This window comes from Pituophis catenifer, unplaced genomic scaffold (assembly GCF_029215685.1).
Source record: "Pituophis catenifer annectens isolate HBS135680 unplaced genomic scaffold, rPitCat1.0.hap2 SCAF_3, whole genome shotgun sequence".
Lineage (NCBI taxonomy): Eukaryota > Metazoa > Chordata > Lepidosauria > Squamata > Colubridae > Pituophis > Pituophis catenifer.
Window position 1 is genome coordinate 123,156,481 of NW_027256883.1, and position 11,243 is coordinate 123,167,723.

General features: G+C 34.8%; 1 protein-coding gene across 3 annotated transcripts in view; it reads left to right on the forward strand.

Moving 5' to 3' along the window:
- LHX9 (LIM homeobox 9) overlaps positions 1 to 10,035 on the forward strand; it is a 32,590-nt gene extending 22,555 nt beyond the window's left edge. For 2 of the 3 annotated variants that reach the window (XM_070939312.1, XM_070939313.1), the window contains 2 exons: positions 2,183 to 2,385; positions 3,710 to 3,967. In XM_070939312.1, coding sequence (XP_070795413.1) covers positions 2,183 to 2,385; positions 3,710 to 3,967 — 461 coding nt within the window. Of the gene's footprint in view, positions 1 to 2,182; positions 2,386 to 3,709; positions 3,968 to 9,978 lie in introns of those variants that run through there. The other variant, XM_070939314.1, reaches the window with a different exon arrangement.
- Positions 10,036 to 11,243: the final 1,208 nt, after the last annotated feature.

The window sequence follows — 11,243 nt, forward strand, 5'->3', positions numbered from 1 at the left end:
CTGATTAAAGATGTAGTCTAAATATCTAATAAGAACATGTTTTATTGCTTTATTCAGGATGGCATGGGCAGCTCCAGATTTGTTTTTTCTTCATACGTGTAGATGAAAAGAAAGTATTAGCACTATCCAGTAATGCACAATTGTGGGTCAAGTATCCTTTTTATGGAGAAATTAGATTGATGACAATTACAGAAGAAAAGTGATGATGAAGAAAAAAAATAGAAGTTGATTCCTTTTTTTGCAAGTTTTTCTTTGCTGCACAGTATCCACACCTATTAATTTGGGTAAAGGAAGCAGCTAATAGGCAGTAGCTTTAATAATCTTCTCAGAGTTGGCTGAGCAAAGTGTCAGAAGTACAATAAATAAAATTTGAAAGGCTTCCTTATCGTCCTGGAGAAACGTGTCTTAAAAATAAAGTAAAAGGAGTAAAAGTTGGCAGGCACCCTTAGCAGATGGTGCATTAATATATGTTTTAAGGAAACAGCCATGTGGCTGCTTTTGCATTTTTACTGAATCATCACTCATCCCATTATTTGGTTTATCATTTAGAGCTAATGCTGAATGAAGCAGTAGATTTCCAGACCATACCATTTCCAATTCAGCATTGTGCTGGTGAAGAATATTTATCCATACCACCTTTAATGCTTTTGCATGTCAAAAAATATTCTATACTAAATAAATGCATCAGGGCAAAATTTATTACTATTATTATTATTATTATTATTATTATTATTATTATTATCATCATCATCATCATCATCATCACCATCACCATCATCATCATCATCATCATCATCATCATCATCATCATCATCATTCTGATGGCCACCAGTAAGAGGTCAATGGAATTTTAGTCAAAAAGATCTGGAGGGTGCTAGGTGGCCTTCTCTTGTATTAATTCTATTCAGAATGAGATGCTGTGGATTGATGGCCATGTGTCTGGAATTGGGTAAGTATCATCTTTGGATGGACTTCTGTTCTTCTTGGAGGAGCAGAAGTGTAAATAGTTTTTATATTCTCCTAGATTTGTTTCCATTACTTAAAGAACCAAGTGGCCTTAATGGACCATAATATATTTGGCTGGTTGCAGCTGAACCATTAGCTGACACTTTTCTTTAGTAGGGATGGCCTTGTACCTCTATTGGTAATCTTTGCTTAAGGACTGTCATTGGGATTGGCAATTCTGTTGCTAAATGATGCAGTTGTAAAGTGCAGTGTCATGTGGCTGTGCCAACTTATGACAGTTCTGTTGTTAGGCAAATCCATGCGGTTGCAGTGTCTGTGGCCTTGTGATTGCTATTTGTGACCTCCTGCTGGTTTCCACATTGGCTTTGTTTGTTGGAAGCTGGTAGAGAGGGCTACAAATAGTGATCACATGACCACAGGATGCTGTGACCATTGTCATTACAAGCTAGTTATCAAGCATCCAAATCATAACCATGTGACTGTGGAGACACTGCAGTGACGACAAGGAATAGTCATACATCCCAAACTCTGCTGCCTACCACTAAATCTCATTCCAGATACACTGATCAGGACCTGCCTAGTTTCCCCAAACTGGCCAGTAAATCAGATCCTTAGGATTTTCCACCTTGAAACTCTCAATTTCTATAAAATATTTGCTTTCTCATGTTTGGGGTCTCTCATTCTGGTAAAGCCTGCACCAATATAAAGCGTGGTTCTTCTCCTTCATGTTGTGCCCCTCCTTCAAACTGTTTCTATGACACATGTAAAGGTTTGCTTTTTATTCTTGCATTTGGGTCACAGCAAGTGACTCAGGGTTACTATTATTTTAAAAATCCTATACTTTTACTGTGTTATGTTCATTTTTGTTTTTTCATTATACTTTATTATTTTATACTAGGATATCTTATAGATTATATTCTATTTTCACATTTTTAGAAATAAATAGGTAGTAGGGATCAACTTAAAAATGGAAGATCATGAAAACATTCAGTCCTTCCACTTGTCTAGAATATGTCCAGGACTGTACTGCCTCATTTTCTTCATATTATGCATATAGTACATTACATGATATTAATGTTGTAATCTTGCAATGGAAGGAAATATGTTAATATTATATTTTGGGAGTTTTTTTTGTCCATGTACACAGAGGTAGAACACATTACTTATTTTCAGCTTTCCAATTTTGTTGTTGTTTGTTTGTTGTTTTCCCAAACAGGTTGTAATGAAAATGAGGCAGACCATCTGGACAGAGACCAGCAGCCTTATCCCCCATCTCAGAAGACTAAGCGCATGCGCACTTCTTTTAAACATCACCAGCTCCGTACCATGAAGTCCTACTTTGCCATTAATCACAATCCAGATGCTAAGGACCTCAAGCAGTTAGCCCAGAAGACTGGACTAACTAAGAGAGTTCTGCAGGTAAGAAGCCTCTGCTATAAATGTCTTCCTTCCATTCCTTTCTATTTAAAAATTGCTTTTCCCTTACATTTCCCTTCTGCTATCTTAAATTAGCTGACTCCTCCAATAGATAAATAGGTATTCATTTCCATATTCAGATCTTATTCTCCAAGGGTACTGAAGGTATATTTAAGTGGGCAATTATGCTTCCCTCCAGAACTACTGCTCTCAGGACTGAAGGAGAATCAATTTTGTTTGCTCTGAATGGGATGCGAAATATGTAAAATATACTGGTATCCTTTGTAATTAAAACAGTAATTAGATATTGAATTTAAGGCAAATAATCTATTTTACTGCATTTCTCCATTTTTATAAGCCAGAAGTAACCTCAAGAGTCCTCTGTGTCAACCTGAACTGAGTTTTATTATATACAGTCAACAATCCTATGGGAGTATTTGTTGCTATACTGCATTATATTAGAATACTAAGATGATATGAAGGAAAACATTTTGGCCTAATAGTGTCACTAGCAAGCTGATTTAACATTATACATTGAAGATTTTCTGGAGGACTGCATAGAGAACATTCATAGATTTAATTCTCACTACTGAATTCTGAAGCAGTGCAGTGCAGCAATTAATACATCACATGGGATTTGTGTTGTATGTAAAAGTGCTTTAATCTGTTATCTTTGATTGCTCTGTAAGATGTGATGCTCTCAAATCTGACTTTTTCATAACATAGTTGAAAAAAAACCCCAATAATTTTGGAAGAAGTTATACTATTTTTAACAGATACAGGGTTCTGGCCATAATATATCACACCTATAAATGATTTAGATCATTACTTATGGGCCAATTCCATAGAAGTCAACAAAAATGAGTGGAAGGAATTTAAGTGCAACTCTGTATATGAGACCAGTGATCTCAAAATAACTAGTTCAGCTTTGAAATAGGACACACAGAAACCACATAAGAAAAGTGGTGCATGAATTCTTTCATCCTGCACTTAATACTCTCCATGTTTTTAAATGATTGTAAGAGTTTTTAGTGGAATATTTATTTTACTAAGATATTATGGCACAAGTGAAAAACAAAAACAACCATAAGTTGTTAAAAGGATTATTTGATAGTCTTGGTGAGTTATCATCGACAAGGTCCCCAGATAATATAGTAGCCAGTGTGATCAGTGCATGTGGGGCAAGGAGGAGAAAGGTAAAACAAGAAGCCCACCATCCTTAAAAATGAAAACAGAAATAGGAAGAAGGAAAAAAGACAGGAAATAAAAAGATAGTCAAAAACAAAAGATAACGTTGGTAAAGAAATCAATTGGGATTGGTTTGCAGGTTTGGTTCCAAAACGCAAGAGCCAAATTCAGAAGGAATCTTTTGCGACAGGAGAATGGGGGTGTTGATAAAGCTGATGGCACGTCACTTCCGGCACCGCCCTCAGCAGACAGCGGCGCTCTCACTCCACCCGGCACTGCGACCACTTTAACAGACCTGACCAATCCCACTATCACTGTAGTATCATCAGTGACCTCTAACATGGACAGCCACGATTCCGCGAGCCCCTCACAAACTACCTTAACAAACATTTTCTAACATTTGATTTCAAAATTCTTCTTATTCGTTACTTCTGCTTCCTCTTCTTCTTTCTCCATTATATGATTATAATTACTATTAACATTATTTGCAACATTTTTTAAAAAAATAAAACAACACCACAATATATTTGGGAAAAACAACTTGGTGTGTAGCACCCACAACCACTTGGCAAATGAGTTTGCAGTAATAGAATTCTATTATAATGCAACATGAACTTGTCTATAAATTGTTGTTGGATTTTCTTTTAATCATTGCCTAATTAAAGGGAAGGTTTAAGTGCCTCTTAAAATTGTATGTTCCTTATTTCCAGAATTTACTGGGGGCAAAATGGTTGATATATTAATCGGAAAACTGTATTTCCAAATAAATAGATCAGTGTTTGTTTTCTTCAAATGATTGGCATCTGAATTATAAAAAAACATAGTTGTAAGGAAATCCCGCTGAGCAAGGCTGACCAAGCTCTTTTGGTATCTAATGCGGAAAATCTAAAAATATTTAACATCATAAAATCTGCCACCTGAGGTAACCGAGTTCCTTTTCCATATCACATTACTCTACCCTTGAGTTCAGTGGACTATATTTCTAAATCAAGCTAGACTTATAACTTTAAAAGAAGGTTTTGGCCAATTGCCAAATTTGGAACAGTAAGGATGTTTGTTCTAAGTCAGGTGATCTCTGTGACTTGCTTTCTTTATTCTATGGTGGTTCCCTGCAATTTGGAAGCTATCGTTATGATATGTTTGCTATGTACAAAACCTACTCAATTTGCATTCTACCGTGTCATGATGTGACTTAGGTTGGCATGCCAAGCTAGTGGTAGTTGCTTTTGGCATTAAATTATATGACTGACCTGCCACTTACAAGGAACCAGCATAGCCTGAAGAAAAAAGTTGAAAAGAACACAAAATTCAAATAATATACACATTGGGATATATAGAAGTAACCACTGAGCAGGAAGAGCCTAAAGAATCAAACTATCATGCTCTGAGGTCAGTTCTTATAATGTTATTTCACATCAGTTATAGATGTGTGCTAAGACAGATGTTTGCATTCATCCTGAGACATGGCATACTACATGTCCTGTAGAGGACTCTCGCTCATATACAGGTCACCTAATTAAATCACATGTGGGTTGAGTATTAACATAATTATGTCAGAGATATTTGTGGTCTGCCTAGCCCAGCTGTCTGTGACTGTTTCCTCAGTTAATTTTTAGATGCCAACATGCTCTGACCATATTTAATCAATGTCAGTATTTCATACTGAAAGGCTGCCCAGGAATGATTTGCATTTCAGATTTTTAATCCTCAGTTTGCATTCAGATACTTACATTTTGTACTTTCTTTCATTGTCTCCAGAAACATGTGAATTCTTCATTTATCAATTGGCTTCTGTATGATGCTTTATGCTATAATGTTTAGAAGCCTCTTCAGATATATAAAAACTGATAGCCTAAATGTGAAATTATATTTTCTTTCAGGGCCATCAACATCCTCTAAAACAAAAGGCAATTTATTTCTGAAAATGTATTATATACAGGTAGTCCTCGACTTATGACCACAATTGAGCCCCACATTTCTGTTAAGTAAGACATTTGTTAAGTGAGTTTTGACCCACTTTATGACTTTTCATGCCACAGTTGTTATGTGAATCACTGCAGTTGATAAGTTACTAACCCGGTGGTTAAGTGAATCTGGCTTCCTCATTGACTACTTGTCAGAGGTCGCAAAATATGATCACATGACCCTGGAACACTGCAAAAGTCATAAATATGAACCTGCTGCCAAACATCTGAATTTTGATCACATGATCATGGAGATGCTATAAAGATTGTAACTTTGAAAAATTGTCATAAGTCATTTTTTTCAGTGCCATTGTAACTTTGAACAATCACTAAATGAACTGTTGTAAGTCAAAGACTACCTGTATAAGAGCTTGCATGAGCCAGGAATTAACAGGTTTCATGTATCATGCTAAACATTGTTTAGTGCAGGGCTGTCAAACTCAAGGCCTGCAGGCCAAATCTGGCCTGCAGGGCCACCCTGGAAACAGTGAAGGACCGGCTCACGGTGCCTCTGCCAGCAAAAACAGGCTCCTGAGCTCTGTTTTCGGCTGTGACAGCCTCCTGCCAGTGAAAATGGAGCTCAGGAGGGTGGTCCTCCTAAGTTCCATTTTCACTGGCAGAGGTTGCAGGAAGCTGTTGTAGCTGAAAATGGAGCTCAGAGCTTTTTTTCGCTGGCAGAGTGCTCGGGCCACCACAGGCGCTGACACAAGTGATGTTGAGATGGCCACGCCCACCACAGCCCCCCCCGCCCCGATGTCAAACACAGCCCTGATGCGGCCCTCAATGAAGTTGAGTTTGACACCCTTGGTTTAGTGAATAAATCGTAATTTATTGGGTTTAAGTTAGTTAAGTGACAACCTCTTCATTTACAAACTATCACAGCAAACCTCACATATCACATTAAGTCCAAATTAAACAGTATGGCTTAATGTGGTATAGGAACTCTATCACTTATTTCATGTTTCAGCTATATTATTTTTCACGATTTCTAATATCTATGTATACATACATATGATGAATAACATTTAGACTACATTAACTTTTCAGCTAATTTAGGCCATTTATGAATGTCAATCGTTAACTTTCTGTCCTACAGGCTAGTAAATTGTGCTGGAAAATAGAACAGCCTCAGACAGTATGAATGTTGGTTATTTGTATCTAACACAAACTTTTTTATAAAACACATTGATGCTAGAAACATTTGCTTGGGGCTAATCCCTATTCAACTGAACAAACAAATATAGTTTCCAGCGTCATCTGGTTTGCAGTGGGACTGACAGCAGAACACTAACATACCCAAGATTAAATTAGATAGCAATCCTGTTGATTTAAAGGGAATAATTAAATGTCTACTCAATGTTGTCCCATGGAAATAAAAAGAATTTCAAAGTACATAATTTTTGCTAGATATTATCAGTAGTTCGAGGCTAAAATTTTTGTCCTATTAAAATGGTAATGCTTTCTGCTCTATATTAATTATATCTAAACAAGAGGGTTTACTCTGAGCCGAGTGGCTTGGGGATTGCAGCCGTTACAGTATCTGTCTTGGATATTGTTTTTTCCCTTAATAAGTGTAAAATCCAGCATGTGAATATTAAACACTTTTACATTTCAATAGGACAAGGTGGAGTACTATAAGTCTAGAAAAATAAACATAATCTTTACAAAATTACTAACCTTTGTCTTTAAAACATGAATTTCTATTATTAAAGTAAATGTTCAGATTTTCAATCATTTTCAGAAGAAGATGGAAATAGGCAAAATATAATTTCTTAAAATGTTTGAACAATTACTTAAATATATTTATTCTTGGATGTTTTGAACATACTTGCATTTTTTCTAACATGGGTAAATGCTGGCCATTTTAATGTATTAACTTCAAAAGACAAGTTCAGCAAATATGTGAATAATACTGTGCTTCTGTCATATTGTAAGTCTGCCTGTTTTAACTCACTGGGAGCTTATTTCCAAGTAAATATATATATTGTACTTCGCTAGCTACATGGAACTTCACCTAGAGTTAATTTGTGTGTATGAATTTATAATTAATACACAAAATAACACATACCGAGGTAGACATACTGCCCTAGCAGACTCACAGCCACATTTGGTCATTCTAGCATAATTCAGTGGGGTTTAAAAATGTAGTCTTAATGTGATTGAAAATCAGCCCCATTAAATTAATTTTTGATTAGACATTATTTGAATTGCCCTGTATACAAGTTTAATTCCGTGTTGGATGGTGACCACTCCCCCTGCCCCCATTTTTTTCATTAAAAAAGGCAAGCAAAAGCTCTCTTCTCTTCCAATATGAGAAAACACTTTACATTGAAAACAAAATCCTTTTGAAAAATGAAATTCTCGGAAGCTGTCAAACTCAGAAGCCTTGTGGATGTATTGCTGATTGGAAACACCTTTCCTAGTTTACATTTGCAAGTGGTTCATTTTTTTTTTTAATTTAAGCTAAAGTCTGAATGGTCTGGGCAGTGGTGAATGTTCATTTGTATCCTTTCTTCTGATAAAACACTAATTAAACAGGGGAGACTTTCCAAAAACTGTCAAAATCATGTTTTGGATAGATTGTTAAGAATAACTTTTGCACAATGTTTTATATTTTATCCATCTTCTCTTTGTTCTCTTCCCTTTTCTTTCAATCATAACCTCTCATTTTATTTAAAATCTTTTTTTAATTGATTATTTGAAAGTGGGGGAGCTTGATCTCCAATAATGAGTGGATACATACTGACAGTTCACTGCCCATATTAAAGTGCATTATTCTAACTTTTGCTCAGGGTTTTTAGAAAATTAGCACAGAAAAGTAGCTTATTTTTTAAAGAAAAACAATGGAAGAGATGTTAACACTGTAATGGAGAAAATGTGTCTTTGTTGTTATATATTTAGCCAGTGTGGTCATGATCTTCTAGAAGGCTTAAGGCTGCTGACCTAAAGCACATTTAGAAGGAAGGAAGTTCAATTGACATGAGTGGAATTTACTTCCAAGTTGATATAGTTAGGATTGAGGTGCCAATCTTGGACTTTTCCTGTTAATATTACCTTATGGGCATTTACCACTAACCAGACCAAACAACCTTGGAAAGGCTGAGATCTTTATTAATACACTTTTACAGGTACAAAAATTGATACATATAAATTTTGTTCTTTGACAGAACAACTATATGGTACTATAGATCTACTTTATTAAGTAGACTTCTTATAACTCAGTTCTACAATGTGCCTTATGCTATAACTTGGGAGTAAGCTTGTGGAAAAAAAATCAGGATATATATGTGTTGTTTGTTAAATTAACTGTTTTAAACCCTTTTGACACCTCACTAGTTTTGTACTGTTTTACCTCTTATTTCTGAAACTCTTTTTATGGTGTAACCTGGTAGAGGGGACAAACATGTCATAGAAAGCAGTTGTGCACTCTTTCGGATATAGTTGATAAATTCAATAATCTTATATATTGAGCTTCGTGTTTATAGTACAGTTAAGTGGTCTAGCAAAGTTGTCCATGTTTTCTTTGTTTTATTGAAAAATGCATTGTATAGAAACTATTTCCCCTAAATATTTATGGACCAAACAATTGTGATATATCCTATTAAATTTGTGTGAATAAACCATTTTGAATCAAAGGAGTTTTATTTACCATCAGTTTCTTTTTTAAAAATTGGAGTCTTTCCTGACTGTGGCAGTGTGTTGTGTTGCTTTACAGTATGTGTGAATTTGTGTGAAGTACTTAACACATTAATGGGAATCTTACAGCAATTACAAAATAAGATTACTTCTAGTTTTTGTTTAATAACAATATACCTGATGTAATTTAAGCTTTCTATTTTTTAAAATTGAAAATAATGCTCCACTGATTGATATTACAACCCAATCTTAGGTTGCAGCGTTTAACAATATAGCTCTGATCCAATGAGCTCTAGTTGCACTTCAGGCCAATGAAAAGTTGGACAAGTTAACTGTAATTAATTTGAGTCCTATTGAATGCAAATTCAACTAGCTTGAGGTGGCTTAGAATGGGAATTCCCCTCAAGTCATAGAGAGCACAATTTAAAAATTTAAACCAAATTAAGTCTCATTAAACGAAATGGGACTTAAATTAATATTGATTCAGTGCATTTCATTGCATTTAATGAGACTTAATCACAAAAACAAACTGGGTTGCACCTGTTTGTGTTTTAAGAACAGGTTGGCATATTTCTTTTAAAATCATTAAAAAATAAAACCAATTCCAACCCCAATCAAATAAATCTAAAACCCAAAGCCCAGAGAATATAGGAATGGAAGTAGTAATTGCATGAAAAAATAATAAATAAGTATGGTGAAATGCATCACAATTTAGTTGTTAGGTTTATTGAACACAATCTAAAAGTACAGACCCCTAAAAGCCAGGTTGCTCTGTAGTTTAATAAATTGTCACTATGATTTCTTTCAGGGAGAACAAATCTTGGGGCATTACAGCCAAACATCCCGACGTTTGAAAATTCCCTAAAGTATTAAAAGAAGGGGAAAGTTTGATCGGAAATCCACTGCAGTGAAGACAAAGACAATATTAGGTTATGATAAACCATACATTTAAAATTTATTGAGCCAAAAATAATTCTTTTAAAGACAGACTCAATGTCATTTCCTGAATGTTAACACGACATATGTGATTTGATGGTGTCTAATTAAACACTTGGAGGCTGTGTGTGACATCAGAGCAACCTGGCAGAACTACCCAGTCCAATTTGAGAAGATTTTTCCTTTTTTATGAATCTATTTAAACTCACATTTGTCAAGCAAAAATACCTGTAAAATAAGATCTAAAACCTGAATTCATTCATACTGCTTGCCAATGTGTATTAGTCATATATGTTCGATGGCATTTTTGGTAAATTTAGAGAAGTTTCTCATTTAAGATATTAGGGATCAACATTAGTATTATTTGTTTCTGACTTAAAATTTAAAGCAACCTGCATGCACTTTTCCATCTGTCACCTAGAGTGTACTTTTTCTGTATGATGCATTTCGCTTTGATGTTTCCTGTACAGTAGTTTCATTAATAAATATTTTACTCGACGCAAACTTAGTAAACCCAGACATAACTGCTGAAATTATTATTATTTTTACAAAACCTTTTTTTTACAAAATCCATGCAGTAGATACATTCTGCACTTTCACAAAAGTTTTTGGAGCATATGAAACAAAAGAGGCTGTTCAGCAACATAAAATTACTTCCTTGCTATCCTTCTGGTTTCCTTTTCCTTCTCCCCCCACACAATTAATATAATTCATCTCAGTCACAAGAGCACGATCCAGCAAATTTTCAATTGGCATTTCTTTTCCTGACATTAAGTAAACTTCAGAATGTTTAAATTCGATTAAAATGTATTTTGATTGCTTAAATATTGAAAAAAGGCATTCCTGATCAACGGCTACTAGCTACCTGCACTCCTGTTAAAATATTTGATCCATTATTTGAATAAAACTTAAGCAAATCAATATGTAATACTATGAATCATGTTAATTCTTAATAAATTTACATATTCACTATGCAATGAAGAAAATCACTTAAGACTTTTTTTTTAAATAGTCTCAGCAACATTAACCTGTGCACCATTCAAATCATTGGTGAATTTCAGCTATCACAGTTATTTCTTTATGAATAAAAGCCTTGTAATCATTAAAAGGCATAATTTCCTGTGAAATATTAAAAGA